This window comes from Mirounga leonina, unplaced genomic scaffold, assembly GCF_011800145.1.
Source record: "Mirounga leonina isolate KUSES-001 unplaced genomic scaffold, KU_Mleo_1.0 Mir_127, whole genome shotgun sequence".
NCBI classification, from domain to species: domain Eukaryota; kingdom Metazoa; phylum Chordata; class Mammalia; order Carnivora; family Phocidae; genus Mirounga; species Mirounga leonina.
In genome coordinates this window covers 50,983,679-51,010,862 of record NW_023270316.1, presented here as the reverse complement: position 1 = coordinate 51,010,862, position 27,184 = coordinate 50,983,679, and the positions used below count along the sequence as shown (strand labels likewise).

The following is a 27,184-nucleotide window of genomic DNA, read 5'->3' as shown; positions in this document are numbered from 1 at the left end:
TCAGGTGTTGCTGTGGGGGTGTAGTGAGGAGATGCCTTAATGCAGTGGTCAGAAGATGGCAAGAGGAATTTAGGGAGCAGTCCATGGTCCTAGGTCCACTGGGCAGAGACTCTCCTGTGGAGTCCAGAGATAAGCCTGTGAAGGTGGGTATATCCTGACTCCACACTAGCATCCCTGAGGGAAATACTCTGAGCACGCCTATGGCCCATTAGTCTAAACTTTCTTTGTAAAAAGCATAAAGTCTCTCTTATTACTGAAAAGTTGGTACATTATATGTTACCTCCCGATGTGTTTTTGTTGGTGGTGCTTTTCAGCATTTGCACAGAACCTTGCACTGGTTGTATTAGTTACGTTATTTTTTTTTACTAGCTTGGTTCTGCATTTTGTCAACATTGATGATTTTCCTGTGGATTGAATACATAAAGTTTTAGTTGAAAATTCCATAATTTGTGGTTTGAATCTTCTAAACCATTGTGGGATGGCTAAAGTTGGTTAGTTCCTGATATACAATATGCTTATGGAATTGGAATGTTGATTTGGGGTTTTGAGTCAGGCTGAGGAACAATATGAGGAACTATGATCTGAGGATGAATTGCTAGGGCTGGTTACATGAGATTGCAGAGGCATGGGCATAATGTGAACCTCAGAGAACTGAGTTTGCCTGAGTTCTTCCACTCTTGCAGTTTCTCTTGCTGAGAACCCATTCTCTTTTCCTTAAGAGTCATTGACAAAATTATTTTCTCCAATAGTAATTTAAGAATTTCCTTCACAACTTTTTTTGGGGGGAGCAGGCAGAAGGAGAGGGAGAGACAGAATCCTAAGCAGGCTTCACACACAGCACAGAGCCCAAGGTGGGGCTGGATCTCACGATCCTGAGATCATGACCTGAGATGAAATCAAGAGTGGGACCCTCAACTGACTGAGCCACACTCCTTCATAATTCTTTTTAAATCAACCTATTCAGGGGCGCCTGGGTGGCTCAGTTGTTAAGTGTCTGCCTTCGGCTCAGGTCATGATCCCAGAGTCCTGGGATCAAGCCCCTCATCGGGCTCCCTGCTCTGCGGGAAGCCTGCTTCTCCCTCTCCCACCCCCCCTGCTTGTGTTCCCTCTCTCTGTCAAATAAATAAAATCTTAAAAAAAAAACATATCCACAATTATTAAAAAAAATAAATCAACCTATTCATTCATGCATTCATTCATATATTTATTAAATATATTTTTCCACTGAGCAAATATTTATTTACCACCAAGTGCCAAGCACTGGGCTAGGTTTTTAGGTTCAAAACTTACAAGGCTTTCATCTCCATCCTTAAGAAGCTCACCACCTGGCAAGATTTTCCCTATCACCACTTGGATTTGGTCACCATAGTCTATCTAGTCATTCCTCAGTATTGATGTAATTGGTTTTGTGCTCAATTTGTTGTAATTATTTCTAGAATCGTCTTTGATGTGGCCTGCCTCCACAGAGGGCTTAGACATTGTCATTTGCAAAAATTATGCTTTTCTCTTACTTCATAACTCTTCCCAGGGCCTGATACTTGGCCCAGAGTGGGCCTACTATACATTGTGCATGAGGGCCTAATACACATTGCTAACCTTCTTTCTGGGGTGCATGGTTGGTATCCTTTGATTATTGTTTTTACACATGATTACTGACATTGCTAATAGAGATTTGAGGGTTTTGGGGGACATAGTCAACAGACATGAAAATGGTCACCCCAACACAATCTCTGTAATCAGTCTGTGGACTAAACATGAGTTCTTTCGTCTTTTTATAGACAGAGACTCTAAAGACACTCTCTTCTGAAAGTACCACAGTTATGCTTGGCATTGGTTTTTAATGACAAGGGAATTAAATTAAGGCTATATTTATATGGACATCTTTCCTGTGTGTTGCAACTGTTCAAGAAGGACATCTTTAGGGATTTCCCCTAATGAAGTGCATGAACAGTAACTTTCCTTCAAGCTGTCAGTGCGGAACGCGGTGTTACTCAAGTGAATTTCAGTGACCTCTTACTCTAGAGAGAACCCAGTGTCAGAACACATTTTTATAAATAATACACTGTTTGCTTTGCAGTGCTGATAATTTTCTTCAGTCTTTGAGGCTGTCAAATAACCAGGAAGCTTGTTTTTTTCTTAGGACAAAGATATTTGCAGAGGAACTGATCAGACTATTATTATTAATAATCTCATTATTGAGCCATCACCAAGTCTTTTGTGCATTTGAGGCTACCAAATAGATTAAAGTTTTATTCTGAGAACTGGAGGCACACAGGAACAAAGCAGCTTAAGAGCACTGTGCGGGGGGTGGGGGGTTCTTTTCTGGCTGGGGCACATTTGTGTTTGGGAAAAGTGCTGCCTCATTCCTGTACGAATGTAACCCCTTTGGAAAGAGGTCTCCTAAAGGATTGGTCATAGAAGCCCCTAAAGGTAGTCATGACTACAGACTATTATTGTTAATGAGGGTTTTTTTTTTTTTCTTTTTTTTCCTGGCAAGGGCACCGACATGCTCGTTGATAAAAGGGAAAAGGAAAGCTCATTATAGCCACAGACAGAAGCTACTGGCAAATGAGAAGAGATTTTGCCCTTTGCTGTGGTGGGGATCTGGAGGAAGAGGGGAAATGTGACGGCAGGGAGAGGGAAACTCTCCTCCTTATAACCATAGTCATAGCCTTCAGTCTCAAGATAATGCATTTGGCATGCCAGTGTTCATTCTCACACATGGCCTATGCTTCTCCTGTTTTGGACTGGGCAGCTAATGGCTAGAACATTCATGCAAAGAGGCCGAGGCTGAATTGCTTCCCATAGGGACCAGTGACCTTGGCAGCTCATATCCTGCCCCAGGAGGCTCTGTCCAGGTGGAGTGAGCAGCCTTCAATAGTAGGGTTCCAGATAAAATATAGGACATCCGATTCAATTTGAAAGTTAAGTAAACAACATCCAGTTATTTCAGTATAAGTATGCCCCAAATATGACATGCGATATACTTGTATTAAAAATTATTCATTATTTATCCGAAATTCAAATTGGACTGGGTGTCCTGTATCTTTATTTGTTAAATCTGATAACTCTATATAGGGCAGAATATGAGAGTCCAGGGTTACAAAATACTCTTCCTACCCACTAACAGCTGGCCATGGATTCCCTGCCCAGGACCTCAGTCTCCACCCCAGATTGCCTTTGGAGCAGATAATGTAGGGAGAAGCGTTTCCAGAAAGCTTTGGAAGATGTTCCTATGCTTCCTGGTTCTACTCGAACTGCCTCTGATCACCACATCCACATGAATATGGGTGTAAGAGTGGCTTGTGAAGTCATCCTGTGTGACTCAAGTGTCGCTCAAGTGATGGGTTTCAATGGGGAGGCTGCAATGGCAGCCTGGTTGGCTGGATCCTAAAGTTGGGGAGACTGACTTAGGTGGGACATCTGCTCAGCCCCCTGAGGCAAGGGGCAATGTGGGGCCCTGGACGAGGGATGCGGCCCCAGTGGCCTTGGGTGCACCACAAAGAGAGAGACTTCATTTCCCCTTTTCTCCTATCCTCCCTCCCTCACTCTTCATTCATTCATTGATTCATTGATTCATTCATTCATTCGGTTGTTTGTTCATTCATTCATATTTTTTTTTTTAGTTTTAAGTGTTTTTATTTTTTTATTTTTTATTTTTTAAATTTTTTTATTCTTACATTATCCCCATACATTGCATCATTAGTTTTAGATGTAGTGTTCCATGATTCATTGTTTGTGCATAACACCCGGTGCTCCATACAGAATGTGCCCTCCTCAATGCCCATCACCAGGCTAACCCATCCTCCCACCCCCCTCCCCTCTAGAAGGGTTTAAGGCTCTGTTTTTCACATTAAAATCTGAGACTTTATGTGGTGAAAGAACCCTTCAGGGCAGGTTTTCCAAAGCATTCCTGTGGCAGGGTGGGGAAGGAAGTGGGGCAGGGGCCTTCCTTCCCTGCTGTGAACCCAATAATCTTACATACCAAGCCAGCTTTTAGGAAATTAAAGATAAAACCAAAAAACATAAAATCTGACATTTGTATAGTGTTTCAAAACTTAGAAGCAACTTCATATAATATTTCATTTAATTCTAACAAGTTAGGGATTGTTACAACACTAGAGGGGCTAAGTGATTTGCCTAAGGCCACAAACTAATGAGTGAGAACGCTGGTTTTTATTTTATTTTATTTTATTTTAAAGATTTCATTTATTTGACAGAGACACAGTGAGAGAGGGAACACAAGCAGGGGGAGTGGGAGAGGGAGAAGCAGGCTTCCCGCAGATCAGGGAGCCTGATGCAGGGCTCAATCCCAGGATCCTGGGATCACGACCCGAGCCGAAGGCAGACGCTTAACGAACTGAGCCACCCAGGCGCCCCAGAAAGCTGGTTTTTAATATTCAGGCCCACACTTTTTTACTTTACAAGGAAGAAGGCAGATTTTCCAAATGGGGCCTCAAGATGCATCCCTCTTTCTCAGTTTCATGATGAACATGCCTTGACCAGCTCACAAGAAGGTCTGGACCAATGGAGGTCAGTCAGATAGAGCTTTCTGGAGAAACTGCTCACCACGCACCCCCTTGACCGGTCTGGGCAGCCTCCTGTTTGGATTCTTTCTCATTCATCGAGCTCACCGTGGTAAGTGCTCAGTAGTGTGGAGCCCTCACTGAGCATCCAGGGTGAAAACACTGCTGGTCTCTCCCTCAGTGGGAGGTTGTTGGGAAAAAATTGTCCAGAAGCAGACTCTGTAAGGGGGCAGTCAGAGACAACCTGGGGAGTAGCAGCTAGAGAGGGAGTCCCCCTGGGGAGATCCACAGCCTCTAAACCAAGTTCCCTAACTTTCTCTGGAAAGCGTCATTCAGTAAGATGGGTGGTGGGGGTGGGGGCCAGGGGAACAACTGGAAACGGCTTCTGGGCGAGGGACTGAGGCTTGCTTTTCCCTCCTGGGACCTCCAAGCTCTGTTTCACCACAAAGATTGCTTTGAACCCATCTCTTTCAAGGAAGTAACAAGTTGGGAACCAGATACTGGGCGTCACAAAACGCCTTTGAGTTAATATTTGGCAGGAGATATCACGATCAAAGAAGAGCTAGCAGGGTAGGCCTCGGTGACAAGGTTCCTGGGTGTCCTGGCCCTTCTGGGGTGGTCACAGGCTCCCTGGTGGCTTCCTCTTCCCACAGACTGGATGTGGGGAAATCCCCACTGGGCGCTATAAGAAGCGCCTGGGCTCTGGGCAGAAGCCAGTGGCTTGGGCTGAGAGCACAAGATGACATCAGGCCTCCTCTGCCTCCTCGCCCTTCCGTGCCTCCTTGGCCAGGCCACAGGGGATTTGGAGGCCCTGATCCTCAGCACCCCCTCCAGCTCTTTCCCTGACCCTGTGTTGAGCTCCAGCTTCATCCCTGGCTCCAGCTCCAACAACAGCTTTGGTCCCAGCCCTGGCTCCGTGACTCAGGTGAGAAGGCCCCACAGTCTGAGCGCTCTGTTCATTTCCTTCCTCTCACTTTTTGGGGAGCGCTCTAGAAGAGTTACAGCTCCCTTTGTTAACTGTAGGCACCCCAGAAATGAATTAAAACCTGGATAAAATAATTAAATTGTTTGCAAGGGAGACGACATCTTGGTTCTTCCACTGGAGGCTTTAGGGAAAGAATCGAAACTTGAAAGAGGTTCTCAAACTTGGCTGTACTTTGGATTCGGGGTAGGAGGTGAGGGTGGGAGGGGGACTCTAAAAGTCGAGATGTCCAGGTTCTATCCCAGATGAGAACTCTTAGGCCGCATTACTGGGCCGCGTCCTGAGCCTTGTTCCTTGGGAGCTGAGTCCTCTTTGTATCTCCTTTGAGGAGCTGAGAAGAGCAGGGAGGATATGAGACATTACGGGTCAGGAAGCATATCCTCACTCCAGCTCTGCCCACGTGGGCTCTGGGCCTCTCTGTAGGAGCCCTGCTCTGTAAAACCCAGGCTTTCCTTGCTATAGTGTGCCTTGGGGTGGAGGAGTCTTAACTCTCCCAGAGGCTGTCCCTGTGTGCTTCTGTGACCTTTATTCACAGGTCAGGTTGCTGCTTACATGCTCCCATCTGAATGGAAGGGCCATTGGGAAAAGGGGAGGAAAAGGCTTTTCTCTAGTTTCCATTTTGCCAATGTAGGCAATGGAAACTTGTTGATTAACGAATGGTTTGGATAGGGCCCAGATAGAAACTGCCACAACAATGTTCATTGAGTGCCTAATAAATGACAGGGCTCGCTTAAGTACATAATATGTGTTATCTTATTTAACGCTCAGAGGTTGGTAAAATTAATGGTCCCATTTAGAGATGTGGAAACAGAGGCTTAAGAGAGATGACGTCATTGGCTTAAAGTCACTAAGCCAGCAGATTATGTAACTCAGACTTAGTCTGCCCATCCTCTTCCCCATCTCTCCCTAGGCAGCTTTCTATATTTTGGGGGAGTATAGATGAAACTTATTTTTAAGAGGAGAATGGTTTTGGGAATCATAAATATGCTGATAGTCTTTGTAGTCATAAATCAGATGCATTATTTTATTCCATGATACTAAGTAACTTCTGGGGACAATTAGAACTGGTTAACATTGAAGAAAGAGGTTAACAATAAATAATTTATTTTGAAGCTTCATCACCAATCAGAAACCAGCATTTGGGTAAGATGATCAGTTAAAATAACAGAAAATAAAGTATAGGTCAAGAAACAGAGAAATCCAATATGCCTGTTGTCTGATAAAAAAGATAACTGTTTTAAAGTAGATAAGGAATGGTAGTTAAATTGCACTTAGAGGTTTTAATTTCCTTCCTGGTTTACTTATCTCCCTCTGGTAGTCAGTATCACTACCCAAACTTCTTTTTTATAGCAGGCTAGGTGTCACTTCTACTATAAACCCAATTTCCTAGGGCTGGCTGTCAGCTTGATGAGCTCTTTGGAAAGTGGTGGAAAACCCCTTTATAACTGTCATTGAGCAAGTTCCAAACGTATCATTTTCTGTACTTTGAAAATGTTGAGTACCATTATTTTATGCCTTGAATCTTTACAGGCACTTAGACCTGGCTGCTAATTAGAGCCAATTGCGACCTTAAATCACAAATGTGAGTCACACCTTCAGCTCTAGCGCTCTGAGCACTCCGCGTGCCTTGGGTGGCTCCCTCCAAAGAAGGAGCCGCTCTCAGGGTCCTCAATTCACAGACAAGAGAGGGCGCCATGCTTTGTTCCACACAGTGACTGGCAGAGTCGGAACATGGAGTCGTGTGCTTTTGTCATCAGGCTAAGGGGCTTGGGTTTGTTGAAAAAAAAGGACACGAAACCTCTCTCATGACAATGGGCCTGATTCACTGGGCAGGAATTGGGTCGTATTTGTCTCCCTAACACCACAGCCTGGCAAGCTGTAGACACCAGTAAATGTTAATTGAACACATGCTGTGTGAGACCCCATCAGTGTGAGGTGTCTTGTAAGGTACTGAGGATCCTATTTGTCCCTCACAAGGGAGATTGCAGACCCTCTCAAAGGCCAAGGGGACAAGCACATGTCTGTGTCTCCCATTCCTCTTGTTACACTCACATAGAGTTTAAACATTCACTGCAAAGAGAGAGACCCATCACCATTAGCTTCATTGTCTTTGAATATGAGGAGCAGAAATATCTCTAATGGGAGACACTGATCAAACTTATGGACCATTTTGATGTCAGCTGTGCACGCTGGGCTGATGATAAGCAGGTTGGAAGCTGGGGAGTCCACGGTGCTGGGACAGAGATGTTCAGTAGAAGACAGTGGAATGGCTGTCAGCAGGTTCATAATTATTTGCCTGCCTTTCAGGTGAACTTCAGGACTAAAAGTTGTTAGCTGGTGGTTTCTAGTTGATTGTCTAGTAGATCATCATCTAGTTGATGATCTCCACTATTTTCTGATTTGACAGAGCTTTTCAGTGAACTCTCAGTATGGTTCAACCCTGTCTTATGCAGCTAATTAACCTCCCCTTGTCAAAATGCAATGCAAGATATTTTTTGAGGGTAGACAGTTGTTATAATAAGCTGTTTTTTTTTTAAAGTCCACAATACATTGGTCCTCCTGTACAAGCCTTGGCATGCTTGAATGGGAGGGAGTCTTTCTAGCTTCGGTGGGAGTGATAAACCTGGTTCCAAGGGAAGCTGGTCTCTCTGAGAGACTTCTGGTGTAGCTTGTCCAGGCCTTCTTCATCCCTGGCAAAGACCCTTACCTTAACCCCTTCCCAGCCCCTGTGTTCAGCATAAACCTGCTCGTCTCTCCTCCTTACTCCCCAGGTGTGGGATGTGATTGGCAAAGAAAATTGAGACCAATGTCAAGAATTTATCTGGCATCTATATATATAAACATTGTGTGTGTGTATGTGTTTGCTCATCTTAAAGAAGATTAGGTTAAATTGACAAGCAATTTAGTTGCAAAAAAGCCTGAATTAATTGGTCCAGAGGTCACTGCCAGAATACATCTTGATTATAGAAGCATCTAGGTCCAGCTTGTTTGGAAATCATGGAGGTTGATAGATACTAAGTGCACAGAGCACACAATCTCAGCTGCGGCCAGTTGACCTCCTAAACTTTGAGAGGTGTGGCCTGTATCTGCAAATTCTGCAAGCCATTGCTCTGCCCTTGGTAGTTTCAGAGACATTTCAGTCTGATGTTCCACAGGTGAGCTTTGGGCTGACCATCAGATGAGATCATTGTAAAGCTCAGCCAGTTGGCTGCCAAGAGTTCCTCTGGAAGGCAACAGTAGTAATAAAAAAATGTTAATTGTGCTGGGATCCCCTTGGGGAAGTTCAAAGGGGACAAAGGAAAAACAGGATCTTTCAAACCTGTCATTTTAAAATATGCAGTGGCACCAAAGTGTGAGCCTGAATATCTTAAAGAAACATCAAATATTTTAAAATGACTTTTCTGCAAGTGGTAAGCTGGAAAACTTAAAAAAAATTCTTTTTTGCACAAAACCTTCAAACTCCTACATTATTCCGTCTTTTAAAAATGGCTGGTTTGTTTCCATTTTGAAGAATGTTAATTATACAATTTCCTGGGTGAAGAGAGGATGTGAATTTGCACTGTGTTTTTTCCCTGTAACCCATACCCATGATGGTTTTCCCGTTCCATCCTTTGGAAGGCATTGGGTTGGGGTTGGGGTAAAGAAAATGAGTGCATGGAAGAAAAGGGAAAGTGACATCTACTGACCACCGACCACATGCCAGGGACTTGGTTTACATTACGTAGTTACTCTTGGGGATGACCCTCTGAAGTGGGTTATCTCTATTAGACAGGTGAGGAAAGCAAGGCTTATAGAGAAGTGGTAGAATTGGAATTCAAACTTAGGATGCCCATCACTTCTTTCTTTCCCTTTCCTTACATGGGAACAGTAATAATTTCCCTGAAGCCTCCTCAAGAAAGGAGAATCTTCCTTTAGGTAAAGGTGTCTGACAATGGTTTGGCCTGGCTGGTGGAGATGTGGCTGAACTGAGTGTAATCACTGTCTGGGAAACATGGCAGTTTTAGCTTGTGTCTCTGATCCGCTTCATTCATTCATTCATTCATTCATTCATTCAAGATTTATTTATTTTAGAGAGTGAGTGTGAGTGGGGAGAGGGGCAAAGGGAGAGGGAGAGAGAGAATCTCAAGCAGACTCCCCACTGAGCATGAGCCCAGCGGGGCTCGATCTCACGACCCTGAGATCAGGACCCTGCGATCAGGACCTGAGCCGAAATCAAGAGGCAGGCGCTTAACCGACTGCATCACCCAGGCTGATTCTATTCATTTATGTATTGGACTCCACTTGCTTGCCTCTGAGCACTCTTGACAGGCCAATTTCTGTCACTCCAGTTACCAAAAAGCTAATTTCCCAGCTTATTACTGATGTTGAACTTATTTTTATTTCAGTCGCTTTCCAATTTCACTGGATTCGAGGATGACCACGGTACCTGCCAGTGCTCTGTCATCCTCCCGGACACCACCTTTCCTGTGCAGAGAGTGGAACACTTGGAAGTCACGGCTCACATTCTCTCCCAGAAGTTCGAGAAAGAGCTTTCTAAAGTAAGCATTGCTTTTCTTCCTTTTCCAACCAAATCTTGATAGGAACAAACCACCCCTTTTTATTCAGGATTTGATAAGCAACCTTCGTTGTGTCAAAGCCACCATGCTTGCATCCTGTGGAGATATTAGCATTTGTTTTTACAGTACACCTGTGGAGCTCTTTATAGCAGGAAAAATGAGGGCATGGGAAGAAAATGGGATAGAGATGGTGCATGCCACGCATAAACTCACTTCAATACTGTGCACGTGTGATTGGAAGGAAGCCCTGAGCTTCCCCCTGCTAAACCCAACCCTGCAATTTTTATTTGGTTTTGGTTCTGTTGTTTCTTCTCCTTTTGGTCTTCTTCCTCCTCTTTCTTCCAGCTTTGCCTTGTCTTTCCTCTCCTCTCTCCTCTGTTCTCTCTTCCTTCTCCTTCACTTTTCCTTCCTATTCCTGTTCACCCCCCCTTCCCTTGTCCATCCCTTCTAATCTTTCTCCCTTTCCTTCCTATTTTTTTTTTTTAATTAATCTTTCCTTACTTTTGGAAAGCCCCACCTCCTTCTTTGCCTCTTCCTTCTCCTCTTCCCCTCTTGGAAGCTTGTCCTCTTCCTGTCTTTCTCCCTCTTTTCCTTTCTCTTCCTCTGATTTTCTTTTTCCAGTTTACTTTCTTCTCTCCCTCCCCCACCTCCCTCCCTCTGTCTCTCCCTCTAACTCTCTCTGTCTCTGTGTGTCTCTCTCTCATTCTCTCTCTCGTGTGTTATCCTCTGTTGTCTCAGCAGGAACATTACATTAGACATGTCTAGCATTAGACCGAAACGGAAGGCTTTGCTGGGAATTTGAATCAATTCTAATAGGTCATGCCGCCTTGGTAAAGACCCCGCTTCCAACCCCCTGATTCAGGCTTTTCTCCAGCCAGAGGAAGTCATCCCACAAGGTTTGCCTTTCTAGCCCGCTGGAGCAATGTGACCTGGCATTCCAGTTTTGACCCCTTCTCCATTTTTAGCCAAGTTAAAAATCAATTAGAAAGGCTCCTATTTTCTGCACAGGTGAAGTCCAAGCTAGGCTATAATCACATTATGCATTATTTACTACAGCTCCATTAATCTACAAGGAGCTCTGGCTTTCCTACAAGATTCCAAATAAGTTTTCCTGAGAAATTTAAACTTAGCTACCTCAACATCCAGCACAGTTATCCTTTAAGACAAAAATTATGATGAGGCTGAGACCCTGCTTTCAACCTGAATTGGTAGATAAATATTCTATGTTTAAATGAATGTCCAGGAAAATGTGTTTGACTACACTAGGAACCTAGCTTCTTAAGAAATAAAATGTCCTTGAATTAATCAGCAGAAAAGGCACAGCGCTAAATTATAAATTCCAACCATTAATATTCATAGCCTTATTCCAGCATAATCAAGTACAGATAAGAAGTTATGCATGAAAACATAACAAGTGGAGGAAAATCCTAAGTAAAGATCTTTTCAGTTAGAGTCATTTGCTTTGAAATAGTGGAAGCAACTGATTTGCATGCTTTCTTTGCTGGCAGGAGTGTGAAGGGCATTTTGAAACCCCATGCTGTTTTGGGGAAGTGTGCAGCTTGCCAGGGTGGAGAGTGCGGGACATTTCATTCCAATTCTGTAAAGAGGGCAGGTGGCATCTGCCTTGCTAATAATTGGCAGGGAGAAAGTGTGGAGTAGGTGGGAGAACTTTTAGTTCTGAAAGCATGAGTAGCTGTTCCTCAAGAAATCTGCGATTGAGGCCAAAGAAAGGAATTGACCTGCCCGTTGAGATTTGCATCATAAATTCTGCGTGACAGATGATAATAACAACAGCAAGAACAGCTTCCTTTTGTGCTTTTCTAAATGCCTCTGGGTCTGTTCTACTCTCAAGCGACTCTTTAAGGCAGATAGGCCAGTGTTCTTCCCATCTTAGGGATGGAAAAATGGAGGTTCATAAAGGTCAAGAGACATCAATGGACAGGTCATTCCTCTCTTGGCTGGGTGAGCCAGGGCAGGAATTTGGGTCTTCAGAATCATCCCAGTTCCTTTTCTCCCGGCCATGCTGTTATCAGCCTCCAAGAAGAGATGCGGGAAGTCAGGCATGCCTTCAGTCCAGAGTTATCTCTTCAGCTGAGGGCTTTTGAATTTTCAGGTGAATGATTATAGCTGTCCCTAAGTTGTCTTGGAAATCACCGTTTATCTGGAGGCCTGGGGGGGGATGCCTGATTGGACAGGCTGCCAGAAGAGGGTTTGGACTGCTTTGCATTGATTCATTATCTGTCAGTACACAGGGAAGACAGGGAGCTGCCTCTGCATAAGATGCTGAAAGCATTTTATACTTTTCTGTTGTTTATGATATGTCCTCTTGTGACCACACTCAAGAGAGGACGACACAAAAGGCAGCTCAGGATTTTCTTTCTGCGGTCTTTGGGGCAAGTTATTTAATAGGACACATTTGCTAATAGATCCTCATGCACGAGAAGGTTGAGGCAGTCGGGGAGACATTCAGGCAACTTCTAAACAAACAACATTGATTAAACAATGTTTTGTGCAGTGAAATATAATAAATTAAAAGGTCAGATTGAAAAAAAACCCTGAAATCACTGTTTCTCTAATAATTGCAGGCAGTTTATAGACATCCAGTAAGTGAGGCACTTTTTTTTTTTTTTAAGATTTTATTATTTTTAAGTAATCTCTATACCCGATGTGGGGCTCGAACTTACAACCCCGAGATCAAAAGTCACATGCTCTACTCACTAAGCCAGCCAGGAGCCCCTAAGTGAGGCACTTAATATGCATTATCTCTAGTCTTTCCAATAATCTTGTAAGCTTGATATCATTACCCCCAGTTTATATGAGGGGACTAAGGCTTAGAGAAATTAAGTGATTTGCCTCCTAAGTACTGAAGGCGGATTTGAGTTTAGGTGGATCCAGCTCCAAAGTATTTCATATGTCTTCACTGTCAATTCAAGCTCAACTAATCTTGTTAAATATATTAAAGTAACAGTTATGTTGCAGAGTACATTTATTTATTTCAAATAATCTGGCCATAATAATGATCACAGGTTTTGAGGCAGAAGCATGAGCCAGATTCTTTAGTCTAATAGCCGGCTGCACTGCACCCCTATCTATTACAAGACTACATTTACTGTGCGGAACAATGACAAGTACCCCACAGTGAACCCCTAAACAAACTTTGATTCTTAGAACCCACCAATGAAGTAGTATGTGCATCACAAACAAACAAACAAAAAAGGAAATTCTGAATGTTAGGTTGGTGGTTGGAAGGCAAGCATAGACGAGTCTTTTAAAGCTCAAACTTGTAGTGATGAGGAGCTTGTGGTAAAGATGTTGACACAGGGAGGTGTCCCCTTAGGGCTACACCCATATTCTTGCTGCACATCTCTGGGCAAGTCAGGCTGTTTCTGCTGATGTTGCACTTCTGGGAGAGCTAGATGTTCTCAGAATTGCCCGTTCTCAACACTAGAGAACCGAACAATCTACTTAAGTTGGTAAAGTCCTCAAATTCCCTCCTGCCTTTTTTTTTTTCTAGAGAGAGAGTGTGTGCGCATGCACGAGCGGGGAAGTGGGGAGGAAGAGGCAGAAGGAGAGGAGGAGAGAGAATCTCAAGCAGGCTCTCAGGCTCCATGCTCAGCGCAGAGCCCAGCACAGGGGCTCAATCTCACGACCCTGAGGTCATGACCTGAGCCGAAATTAAAAAGGGGACGCTGAACTGACCAAGCCACCCAGGAGCCCCTCCCTCCTGCCTTCTTAGAACTCCATGGAAGATTCTGGTTTTCCTGAACATCACTGAACTTTCCTTTAAATGTCTGCTGAAAGAACCTCAGATTTTCCCCAAACAGATCTTTTTTTTTTTAAGATTTTTATTTTTTATTTTTGACAGAGAGAGAGAGAGCACAAGCCTGGGAAGCGGCAGGTAGAGGGAGAGGGAGAAGCAGGCTCCCTGCTCAGCAGGGAGCCCGACGCGGGGCTGGATCCCAGGACCCTGGGACCATGACCTGAGCCGAAGGCAGACGCTTAACCATCTGAGCCACCCAGGTGCCCCAACCCCATACAGATCTTTAGAGACCTCATTTTGTAGCAGACTCTAGGCTATGCCTTGGTTTTCAGTGAGAATCTGGGAGAGCCACATTTTATTTAGCAGAGATGACAGTTGGATCACTCATTTCTGTAGAATAACAGCTGCGATGTGCCACCAGCATGTTCCAGGGAAGCAGAGGGTGTTTCATGTGTTCCAAGAGCTGGCAAGGCCAAATGCCAACAAGAATACTCATTTCTCAAACTTCCATTTCTGCAATGGATTGGCACTTTATTATTATTACTATTATTATTATTATTATTATTATTATTATTATTATTTTTACCACAGGCAAGGTTTTACGCTTGATTTTTGTAGAAATTAAAACCTGGCTACCTTATATTTGTGTTTATACTTTTGAGAGGAGGACTCATTAGGTCATTTATATATATTTTTCTAACCTCCTTATCCACCAAAATGTCACCAGCTTTATCAGCCTCCGAGTGATGGCACGGCTGATGGCAGTGAGCATCAGTTGCCTGAGGAGATACACTCCCAGTGCCAAGGGCTGCATTTTCAACTTTCATTAAAATCCTCTTTGCCTGAAGCCCTAGCCCTTGAGGTCTGTGGCCTATGAGTCTGCTCTAATTTGCACAGTGGGGTTAAGTGGAAGGGCTAAAACAACAGAAGTTAGGGCTGCCTTTGGTATTAGGAGGATTATAGGCTAACATCTGGCTCTGAATTCATCCAGGCCCCATGGATCAGCTACTTGACATTAGCACGGTTTGGGGAAAAGTATCACTTATGTTCGAATTTTTAAAAAGAATGTAAAACTAGCAACTTTTAATGAGCAGGTCCTTAAAAAAGCCATGGCATTTCTTTTCGAGATCAGATACAAAAAAGAACCACCAAATGTGTTTATTGAAATATCCATTTGGAAATTCCAATTATACACTAAACCACCAAGGGAATTTTTGCAAGTATTTTAACTTAATGATCAGACATTCAAATATATGCAACAAACGCGTAAAGGTCTGATTGCAATAATCAGTTCTTGGAATAAATGTGGGTGCTCTTAATGAAATGTGCACTTGACAGTTGCATATACACTCACATATTGTGTAATAAAGTTGGGTCTTTATGCCACTTTGTGAAAGGTGGAGGGGCCCAAAACGCAATGCATGTGGCAATCAGAGAAGGAATTCTCCTTAGTGCATTTCTCCCACTTCTAGAAAAGAGTTAGATTTAAAGCAGTGTTTCTAAATGGAGGGAGGGTGGTGGTGGTGGTGATTTTGCCCTCAGGGAACATTAACAATGTCTGGGGCATATTTGGTTGACACAGCTGAACGATCTATGGGTGCTTTTGGTATCTAGAGGCCAGGGATGCTGGTAAACATCCTATAATACACAAAAAAGCCCCCCCCCCCCCCCCCCGAGAGAATGCTCTAGCTTAAAATATCAATAATGCTGAGGCTGGGAAACCCTGATTTAGACATGGTGTGTGCATTGAGGGCCTGGGTCAACCCGATTTAGTTTGGAGACCTAATATCTTCAAACATTAAAATGGAAATTAAAATATACTTGTGCATGATGACTCTGAAGCAAAATTATTTTTAGTCTAGGCAAGTGCAAAATCCACCCCATGTTTTAGTTTCTTTTTTTAGTTTGCACTTAGATAGATTAAAAAAAACTACTCAAATATATTTTTGATCCATTTCTTTACCAAAAAATAAAAAAAAAAGATTGACAGCAATCAAACAGTTCCCAAGGGCTTGGTCATGGAGGAAGACTGCATGGTATTACTTTGGGAATTGACTTAAGCTTTTTGATTCCCTTTCAGGTGAGGGAGTATGTCCAATTAATCAGTGTGTATGAAAAGAAGCTCTTCAACCTAACCGTCCGAGTAGAGATCATGGAAAAGGATACCATTTCTTACACTGAATTGGACTTTGAGCTGATCAAGATAGAAGTGAAGGAGATGGAGAAACTGATCACACAGCTGAAGGGCAGTGTCGTCGGAAGCACAACAATTGTGGACCAGCTGGAAGTGGAGGTAAGGCATGAGCTCGTTTCTGAGAGCTTTACTAAGAACTTCTCCTCGGCGGGCAGGTGCCAGGACCAGGCTACGGGTCTCTTCCAGCTTCCAATTCTGCACTCTCGTATGGCCGCATGGTCACATGGCATGTCCCATGTTCTGCTTTCCGTGGACATCTGTCTTTGACCAGTAAGTTCAGCGCAGTGGGGACATGTTCATTGAGGAGCAGGTGTCTCCGGTGGTCCTGCCCCAGAACCAAGTGGCCTTTGAACGTCTCCAGAAAGGAGATGCTATGAATCTGAACAACTCCATGGCCAGGTTAGATCAAGTGCCTTCTCTGTTCTGGATTTATGCTTGTGGGACTAGAAAGCCACAATTTACCTGATTTTGGACTTGCTAGGTCAGTTTCTCCTTTTGAATGATCATGTGATCCTTGATCCCTCTTGGAACACTTCTCCACATACTGGCAACCCTCTTTAAAGGAGTTTCTTGGGAGTATGTCTTAATGAAACCTTTATCCTCTATGGATAAAGACAATCACATTAATGTTATGGTTGGGTAATTCATAACAACATGAATTTACTAGCACGGTCATGACGTGGGCTGTAGTTGAGAATTCTAGTTACATATGTCAGACTTTAAGTTTTCTCTGGTCCTCACCGTTCATTAGAAACTTAATTATAATACAACATGAGTAAACACAAGTTTATAAGGGAAGGTGATTGGAAATGAACTTTAATGGACCTTTGTGGATGCTTAGACTGAGCCTGTGCTCTATTATTAAATCTGTTAAAATCTTTGCCATTTTCTTCTTGTCACACACATTTGCCTGAGATGTGACAGGCATTCACACTAAACCATAAAATGTATTCTTCCAAGTGAAACCATTCAGAAGAATCTCGGGCATATTCTCTAGCAATGTTTCACTAAGTGACAAATTCAGCCCTGGAATGTTTATGAAAGCAATTGCATGATACTACAAAGTCACTCTGAATTTTTATTTCCTTAGATAAGGAATATGACTGTCCTGGTAGAGAAGCTGGAGACGCTAGACAAAAACAATGTCCTTACCATTCGCCGAGAAATCCTGGCTCTGAAGACCAGGCTAAAGGAATGCGAAGCCTCTAAAGGTGAAAATGTTCCTGTCACCCCACCTCCTCTTGCCCCTGGTAAGCATGCCGTGTTTTCACCACTTGAGCCAGGCCCAGGTAGGAGCTGAGAGCAGGATGGGGAGAGGAAGATGGGATTGTTGCGGCTCTGAGCTTCCTCTTCCGTGCTTTGAAATCTCTCCCTTAGTAGCTCTACTTGCTAGCACGTTCTGGGGCGCATAGAGGAAAAGCACCGACGATGAGTTGACTTAAAACAAGATCCACGCATTACACGTGTCCCCTTTGCATTTGCTAACAAAAAGAACATCTCTGTGGTGATGGAGTTGTTGTCAGGGGGGCTGGGTGAAAGCTTCTGGAATCTGCATGGCATCTGTGCCGTCCTGTGGATTGCAAGGGCTGATTGGCTCCTGTGGCTGATGAGCTGGGTTATGCTTGAATCTTCCTTCCCTCCTCCTCTCTTTCCCTCCCTGCTTCCATCTCTTTGTTTTTCCTTTGTGCTTTCCTTAAATGCACCTGCTGTTTAGCATGTCTTGGGATTGAGGGAGGCATTAATGGATGGCCCCACATGCCCAAGACTTGGGCCTGCCATCCCTCCTGGACGGGAGTTCCTGGAGGGCAGGGATGGCCTCTCACTCTCTAAAGGTCATCCTTGGGGCAAGGTATAGCCTAGAGGGGGGTGCACCATAATACCTCCAGGGATGGAGGCAGTGGAGTGTAGGGGTCAGGAGTATGGCTCTGGGACCCCAAAGGCCTGAGCTTTCCAGCTATGTGGCCACAGCCAAAGATCCGTAATCTCGGCAGTGATAAAGTGGGAGGAGAGTACCTACCTTGCAGGGGTGCCGTGAGGGTTAATGAAACCAGCCTTGGGAAGCACAGAGCTCTATGACTGGCACTTATGCACTGGAATTTGTTATTATTATTAATGAAGATAGCTGAAGTGGACACCTTGCTGGGAACAAAAGCAGTGCTCCTCGGGTGCTTCAGCACACCCCTCCAGGTGAACGAAAGCCCACTGCTCAGCCTCTCAGGTCTCTGGCACAGGGCAGCTCTCTGCGGCTCGTGCGCGTCTCCACCTGAAAAGGGCCTGTGGCTTCTCATCCCATCATACAGCTCTTGATATTCTCATTAACTCCTCTTCCCACAACCTGATTCCTTTTAGGCTGTGTGTTTCTGGATCCTTGTCAGTGTAGCTGGTTTCTTTAAGGCTTTAATTAGATACTGCCATCGTTCTAAGCCTCTTGGTGGTGGTTAGCAGACTCATCCTTCCCTCTTCTTTGTTGGCAATCTGTCATAGTATGACATACAGAGGTAGTTCAGGACAAAGGCCGTGCCTCGTCCTCCATTACAAGCTAAGGTTAAATTTGGTCTGGGATCAGTGGTGTCAGTGTGCGTTGAAAACGTGAGCTCATTCTGCTGGGCCACGCAGGGCTCCGTGAGGATGGGGGTCAAAGCAGTGACAAACCCTGATAACACCTGAGCAAGGCTTGCTTCATTCCTTCCCTCGCTCCCTCCCTCTCTTCCTTCCTTCCTCTCTTCCTTCTTTCCTTTCTTCTTTCTTTCTTTCTTTCTTTCTTTCTTTCTTTCTTTCTTTCTTTCTTTCTTTCTTTCTTTCTTTCTTTCTTTCTTTCTTTCTTTCTTCCTTCCTTCCTTCCTTCCTTCCTTCCTTCCTTCCTTTCTTCTTTCTTTCTTTCTTTCTTTCTTTCTTTCTTTCTTCACAGCAGATTTTCCTCATGGAATAGATATTTCAAGCACAGTTTTCTCTGCATTCCTTAGAGCAAGGACATTTTAGAACTGGAGGGGACACTCAGAGCCATCTGGCTCAGGTCCATCGTGTCTCAGGAGGAGGGGACTTAGGCAGTGAGGATGCTGCTTTTCCTGAGGCCACACAGGTAGTTAATGGCAGAGCTGAAGCTGACGGGCAGGGCCCCTTACTCTGTGGGTATCGCAGGACCTAGAGTGTCCGGTGGCAGTAACTCAAGGATGGCAGTGGGAGACAAAGTACACTGCTTGGTATATCTAAGGAGGAAAACAAATGAGTCTGTTGGATTATTTTTGTTAGAATTCCTTTTCTAGAACTTTCCCCTAGGTCCTCACACTTAGTCTTTTGTAAGCCATCTCAGCCCAGCTGTGTTGTTTAAGCAAATTGGACCCAGATTTCCTCTCACTTTCCCACAACCTTGGCTGTACCTGGATCCCAGCCAAGCCACTTGGCCCTCCTCCAGCTTTGTTCATATTATATTTATGATGTTTATATTAAACTGACTTTTTGTCATGTTTTTAAATCAATTTCCTTTTACTTGCTCTCTTTCTGTTTGATTGGTTGATAATGCAGAATTGGAAACTCCCCAGACACCACAAAGTTGTGAGCCTGTGGAGACTTTAATTAAAGTTACTCACTATTATGCGACCTTAAAATCTGGCCTGTCTGCTTTCACCGCAGAGAGGCACAGAACAAAAGGCTGTATTCAAGTCTCAGCTCTAAAGCAATTTTGTGTTTGCTGGGCCCCTCCCTTGCAGTTGCAATGTGCTACCCCTGTGGTCAGCTTGATCTTCAAACCAGCACATGTAGCTAGGGTTCAATAAAACATGCTTTATATTTGGTTTATGCTGAAAATGGCATCCTTTTCTGCTTCATTTCGTAGAACTTTCTAATCTAAAATAATTGGCTTTCTGCTCATTAACTTGTTTTTTTCCTGAAAACAACTGACTCTGTCTGATCTCCCCTGAATCTAAATGATGGAAGATAGGCAAAATGTACGCACTCGCTCAGGGGTGGATCGCCGTTGTGCTTGGCAATGATGCCGTGTTCTGTGCTGACGCATAGTAGGTGCTCAGGAAATGGTTGGTGGAGGATATGGGATGACCCGCCCAAATCCCAAGCCTTAGGAAAAGCAGAGTGTTGGGTAGTATATATCCAATAATTCAGAGTCAATTTGGTCTTCATCATTTTGTGATTATGACCAGGTTGATTGCCTAATTCTCACAAGTGAATTGTATTCTCCTCTTTGCTCAAAGTTCAGTTGTCCAGGTAGGAGATTGCACTCATAGATCCCAGATTAAGTTTCCTCTGCATATAGACTTTGACTTAAGAAAAATGCTGCTAACCATGAGACTTTCTTTTTTTTTGTAGTAAAAATTTTAATCAGATAAACTAAAATATCTTTATGGGTTATAATTCTGGAGTTTGGCACCTAGCTTCTAACTTTTTTTACCCATCCTTCAAAATTGGGCAATACAAATTTGAATTCCCGTTTGTTGATGCAAATTAAAAACTCTCTACCACATCACACGCACAAATACAACCATGAAACTTGAAAAAAGCCAAGTCAGGGTATGTTAAAGTCTTACCTTATGGTTTCCCAGGGTATTTTCAGAATACCATGGCAACATCTAATGAATTGCGTGGTGAAGAGATTGCCAACCAAGGATACCCTTGTGTGGAGGGTTCCTTGCATTATGTTCTGTGGAGTGGATACTAGGCTTTTTGAAAAACTCAGATATGTAGCAGAGTAGAGGGCTAGGGTTTTATAAATAAGGTAAGCCGGGTTTGGGAGATTTGATCAGTCTTTCCTTCCCTTATTCCACGATCCTGATTTGGTACCACTGCATGGCTGGTCCTGTTCTGGGAACCAGGGTTACCAGGATGGCTCCAGGAACCTCCAGCAACCACTCTGTAGGAAGGGAGACAGGCAGGTGAACCTTCAATTCCAACATGATGTGATTATAACGCTGTTAGTTACCATTTATTGAATTACTGTACATGCCTTCTCTCTCTTCTTAACAGTGCTACAGAGTAGGTATTAGGAGTTTGTTTTTTGTTTGTTTGTTTGTTTGTTTGTTTGTTTGTTTTAACATAAGGAAGGTGAAGCTCAGAAGGTTACACAGCCAGTAAGTACTGGAGTCAGGATTTGACTTGGAATCTATCTGCCAATATTTTCACTGTACCAGGCTGCCTTCCATAGATGCTCTGATAGAGAGGTGCACCTGTGATTCCCAGAGGGACAAGAAAGGTCCAGCAACTCACCAACCTGATTAACACCAGGCTATCTTGGCTTCCTTGCTTGTGGGGTAGCTGAAAGGGTGCTTTTATTCTTGTTTCTGTGGCATGTTCTTTTCTACCAGAAATTGCAAAATGATTCATTGGTCTCTTACATTCTTGGATGATGGTTGGGCATGGGTGGTTGTCAGGGTAAACTTGTGATGGCTGAGGAAGGGAATGGAGTACCCCTAAGACCTTGAAATGAAGGAAGGGGTGGGGAAAGCGTATGAGATAAGGGGGGGTGGGAGAAAGCTTGGTACAGATGGGGTGAGGGGGGTGGGGGCTCTGGCGGGGCTGGATGAGCAGTGGGCACCCAGCTGGCTGTCAGTTTCAGTGTTGTTTCCAGGATAGTTTGCCACCAGGAGTCGAGGAAGCCCGCCATGGCCTTTTCTCCGGTCTGTCATTGCTGTAGCCACATCTGTGTTATTGCCAATAATGCTCAGTTCTCTTCTCCTTTTCCACCTCCTTTGACCATAGCCAGGGCCCTAAAAATGGCCCAAAGGACATCGAGGAGAAGAGGGGTATGACAAAAAGGACAGGAGAGTGTTTAGGAACGGTTGGGAAGTGACAAACAGAGACTGGTTTCAACAGTTTTGGTATTTGTACCAGGTGTAATTTTTAATTTCCTGGTCCGCATGGAAAATGATGAGCCATTATTATTATTATTAATGATAGTACAAGTAGTCATATTTAAGAGGAGTTTATTTTGGTTCCTTTATATCTAAGGATTTCCACATCCAACACAGAACAGTTTATGATCTTTAACACCTTGATAATGCTTGGATACGTGTATGCATCCTAACTTTCCCTTAAGTATTTTGTTGCTGTTGGTTTGGGATATTTTCTTTCCAGAAAAGCAAGATTCAATTAAGCAAACAATTCCTAAGACTTCCTACCTGCCAGAAAAATGTGACTTTCTTTCATTTCCTCAGAGTGAAATGTAGTTAAATAAATAAGTTCTTGGGAAGATGTTTTAACTAGAAAATCCAGTTTGTAGCATTCGAAAACTCAAACAGTTTTTGTTATCATTAAACTGAACACACCACTAACTTTATTTTAATAATTCATGCATTGTTTCATAAACAAAAGCCAACAAGCATTCATCTGAGAGATCACTTTTCGGAGAAGAAATAATAATTTATAATTTTATTTATTATTTCTTTGGTGGAGAGCAGTCTCTTGGCTGAACACACGTTGCTTTTTTATTTATGAAATGGTGCATGCATTATTAAAATAAACCTGCGACTGTGTTCTGCTTAATGATATGCAAAATTATTTGAGGTTGGGTACAGAATGGTTTCATTTCTCTACCTGTTGTATGGTTGGCTGGCTTTCCCACCAACTGCGGATTTATGAGAGCATTTAAGGAGCACGTATGTAATTCTGGGACCAAAAAGCCCCAGCAGATTGGAAAAATAAAAGCAGGGTTTCTAGTAATGGTTTCACCTCTGAGCAGTCCTTGAATAAGGAGGGGAGAAGGGGGGGACATTTAGCAAGGAGAGGAATGGGTCTTTCCATCTTGGTCAGAGGCACAGACTTACAGGCAAAGCTTTGCTCCCCCTTAACCAGCCTCCCTCCTGCCCCCCACCACCACCCTATGATAAATCAGGTAATTCTTTGGAGCTCTGCTTTTGGCTCCAGCTCACATCATGTGCTTTCCATGGCTCCCTGATTCCCTCCAAGCATTCAAAGCCAGATCGAGTGATTCAGGTTCTGTTCCTCCTTCCCTCACCTGCTCTGCTCCAGGCAGTCGGATGAGGGAAAATGACCTCAAATGTACTTGAAGTTGAATTTTCTTTGTCATCCAAGAAACAATGTTACCCGTTTGTAAAGGTTATTTATTAAGATCCCAGAAAATGTGTGTTCAACTCTGGATAGGTATTATAAAAATCCTGGAGGAATTTTATTTTATTTTTGTAGCTCATAAATGGTTTGGGTTGGCAGGCATTTCAGAGTGCAGTGTGAAGGGCCAGTTGTCCAGTCTGGGTTGTTCACTGGTGTTACAGGGAAGGTGGATTCAGTGGACCAGTGAGTCTGGTCCCACTTGATTGTACACATCGTAATGGCAGTGTCCGATTGGGAAAGGTGAAGTACTTGTCTGGCATTCTATGGCCCAGTAGAAATTGTGATATGAACAGCGAGACCTACTTTATTACTCTATAGCAAGATGGTCACCAAGTGTTCTAGGTCATGGGCTATGCTTTGGGCACAGAGCAGGCAATATTGCCCTAAAATAACTTCCATGCCTTCTCAAGGCTAAAATCCCACCATGATAGGACCATCTTTTTGTATCTTTAAAATCCCATATTTAAAACTTGCTCTTCTGAGATTGGCTTGGGGCAGCATTGGTACCTGGTGTGGATATGCACTTGGGGTTCCAGGGAGGGAGGGGCAGAAAGGTGAAGGGCGTGGACACTTGCCCAGGACAGTTTTCTCCTTCATCACAATTGTCCCTGATCCTGGGGAATAAAAGGCTTTATGGGAAAAAGATAGGGTCTGGGATGACCTTGCTTTCTTGATTTCTCTGTCAGAAAAATGAAATTTAAAAAAAATTTGCAAAATGCTTTCTGATAGAAGAAAATCTATCAAATCCACCAAGTCCTCCTCTCCTCTTTCTGGGCCCTCAAACCTTTTTAGTGTGGCTCTTGGCAGCCTAAGCATCCCCATTTCCAGAATGAAAGCCCACTCATGGAAACAGAAGGTTGTTTTCTCTAGAGCCCACAGCGGGTTTGCATTGAGACTGACACCGAGAAGGTTTTGGCTCTTCTCCGTCAGAACCACTGTCGTCACTGAACCTTGACAAGACAAATCTTTATGGATTCCTTTGGTTCTTAGGGTATTAAACCATTTGTGTCTTGTCGTTCATTTTTCTCTAAGAATGCCCTTTTATGTTCTTGTTTGTACAGGGAGCTGTGGCCATGGCGGTGTGGTGAATATCAGCAAGCCGGCTGTAGTTCAGCTCAACTGGAGAGGGTTTGCCTATAAGTATGGTGCCTGGGGTCGGGATTACTCTCCCCAGCATCCAGAAGGGGGGCTGTATTGGGTGGCACCTTTGAATACAGATGGGAGAACTCTGGAATATTACAGACTCCACCATACACTGGATGATTTGCTATTGTACAGAAATGCCCGAGATCATCGGATTGCCTATGGCCAAGGTGGTGGTACAGCAGTTTATAACAACTACATGTATGTCAACTGGTACAACACTGGGAGCATTGCCAAAATTAACCTGAGTAACAACAGGGCTGAAGTGACTGAAACTCTCCCTAATGCTGCCTATAATAACCGCTTTTCATATGCTAATGTTGGTTGGCAAGATATTGACTTGGCTGTGGATGAGAATGGATTGTGGGTGATTTATTCAACTGAAGCCAGCACTGGTAACATGGTGATTAGTAAACTCAACGACACCACACTCGTGGTGTTAAACACTTGGTACACCAAGCAGTATAAACCATCTGTTTCCAATGCCTTCATGGTGTGTGGGGTTCTGTATGCCACTCGCACTCTGAACACCAAAGAAGAAGAGATTTTCTACTACTATGACACAAACTCAGGGAAAGAGGGCAGACTAGACATCACAATGCAGAAGATGCAGGAAGGAGTGCAGAGCATTAACTATCACCCTTTTGAGCAGAAACTTTTTGTCTATAATGATGGTTACCTTCTGAATTATGATCTGACCTTTAACCAGGAACCCAAGTAAACGTGTGAGGGTGAGAGAGACAGAGAATGTTCTTTGAAAAAAATGGTCTTTTCTACTTCTTTAGCTATCTGCAGGGGGATTTGGAAGTGTGTTTGCTTAGTAGTGATATTTAGGAGCATAGTTCTATCACGCTGGAGACTTGGGATATTTGCCCTGATTTGATGAGTTCTTTTGGAAGATGTCTGCCTCCAGAGATGTATTTCCCTACTGGAAAGAAGGTCCTTCCAGGGTGGATGGGATTGTGGAGGTCTAGGGGCATTATGGGTCCCCAGAAGGTGTCAGTGGTCCAGGCAGCATATGGAAATTAAGGAACTTGAAGAGAACTCTGCATGGTTTTTGGGGATCCTTTGTACCAACGTGTCTCAGTGACCAGTTCTCCCCCATGTAGCCAGACTAATTCATCCATACTTGAAAGAAACCTGGGCTCAATTAGGCAGATTAATACCCAGAGCTCCTCGAGGGATCAAATCTCCATCGTTGTTTTTCTTACTAGCACCTGAAACAATGTTTTATATGTAGCAGATTAGTAGACTTAGCATGCTTTATTATATCTGTAAAATGCTCTGAGTTTTCTAAAGAAAGGCTCTTTTATGCATTAAATTGTACCACTGTAAATCGGTCCCAAATGGGCCTACAGGTGAGGCACTTGATTTTTCTTTGCTCCCTCTGTCCACCTATATAAGAGTCAGTAAACCCTCCTGCCTCATGACTTCATTCCAAAGGCAGCTCAGAACCAGACTTACCAACGATTTCCACCACCCCCATTCTCTGCTCTCCCTGTTTCCTACCTCCTGCTTTTATGAAAAGTAACTGTTTTTTTTTTTTTTTTTTTTTATGGCATGGATATAAGAAAAACAAAATCACATGTTTTGTTTCTTCATGAAATTTCACTTCCAGGACTCTAAGACCATAGGAAGATCAGATGGCAGATAAAATAATAGCATATGTGGTTATATGATAAAGCCCTTGGAGCGTATGTGACACTTGTATTAATTCATAGCAGTTGTTTCATGCAATTTTTGTCTTTAAGCCTGAAAGCTGTGAGAAAATGAAGTTTTTTGAGGAAGAAATATTTTAAAAACCACTGATAGTATCTAGCAAATCAGTGCAGTTTGAGAACCTTCCAGATGTCTGTGCTTCTGTGCTTTTGGATGGCGTTATCATCTGGTCTTGGTCTCTTTCCCTTTGATGTTCATGAGTCCCAGTCTATAGGATTGGCTCCCTCAATGCTATAATTGTCCCCTTTTAATAAATGATTAAAGTGGGTTTTGATAAAAATGTTGTCCTTTGTGTGTTTTTAAACTCTTTTATTTTTATTATAAAAAAGCCTCTAATAGGGTGGTCCCCACCTTGCTATGAGGTACAGAGTGTGGCTACCTCCCAAACAGCAATACCCAGGAGATCATACACCTTACAGCAAAGAGCATCAGGGGCTTTTAAAGGAATCCAAAGTCAGGGCTGGCTCTTTAGTTTTCATTTCCCTTTAAAATCCATTCTTTCTGGCAGCTTTTTTTTTTTTTTTTTTGGTATGAGACTGCACTCTTTCGGGATATGACCTTCTGTACTTATTAATTTGCATGAATCTGGTTATTTCCAATGTTAGACTATATTTGTGTGGTTTATGTTCCTTTTCCAACTGAGCTATTAACATAAGAAGCCTCCAGATCTTCCCCAAACAGAAGGTCTTGTACAGAAAGCAAAGGGACTAACCGGCCACACTGGGGAGAGAGATACCTTTACCAAAGAGAATGTGTAGGGGGACAGGTGACCTAGAGCTGGTAGGATAGATAGACTAGGCTAGTGTAGTTAGTCTTACCGAAATGCTCATTTTTAATGCATGCCACACTTTTTGAGGCAGGCGGTAGCTACAATATTTAGTATTTTCAGCAGTATTATTCTGTATTTTTCAGGCTGAGTAGAGACAGGTATGGCCTTCAAAATGCAACAAGATACGAAGATAAAGATGGGTAAGTCAGGTGAGATACAAGTTAAAAACAGTGATGTTATATTAATCTGGCTCTGGGCAGTTTTCCAGATGAATATTTCTATCACATCCATAGTCTGACATCTGAAGATCTGAGAAAGAAGGTAGGAAGCCAAGGTAACCCTAACAAGCAGCTTCTTATCTCAATGGCTACAGAAGCATTTGCCTGAAAGTTCCCTTCAGAACCCACTGGACATGGCCTATCAACCTGCAGTGGCTGCTTGCAGGATATCTCCCTACTGGG

The 27,184-nt window shown here is 43.4% G+C and overlaps 1 protein-coding gene across 1 annotated transcript; it reads left to right on the top strand.

The window, feature by feature from the left end:
- Positions 1 to 5,265: 5,265 nt before the first annotated feature.
- Positions 5,266 to 24,956, top strand: OLFM4 (olfactomedin 4). Its single transcript, XM_035003800.1, has 5 exons — positions 5,266 to 5,451; positions 9,894 to 10,046; positions 15,905 to 16,117; positions 17,109 to 17,268; positions 24,154 to 24,956. Exons 1-5 carry the CDS (start codon positions 5,266 to 5,268, stop codon positions 24,954 to 24,956), a joined length of 1,515 nt encoding a protein of 504 aa, XP_034859691.1.
- Positions 24,957 to 27,184: the final 2,228 nt, after the last annotated feature.

What these genes read in the sequence shown, in the direction of transcription:
- OLFM4 (XM_035003800.1), top strand. Translation starts at nt 5,266, where the DNA reads ATGACATCAGGCCTCCTCTGCCTCCTCGCCCTTCCGTGCCTCCTTGGC. An exon ending in GCCCTGGCTCCGTGACTCAG is followed by an intron (nt 5,452 to 9,893) that starts GTGAGAAGGCCC and finishes TTTTTATTTCAG; the next exon opens with TCGCTTTCCAATTTCACTGG. An exon ending in TGGACCAGCTGGAAGTGGAG is followed by an intron (nt 16,118 to 17,108) that starts GTAAGGCATGAG and finishes TTATTTCCTTAG; the next exon opens with ATAAGGAATATGACTGTCCT.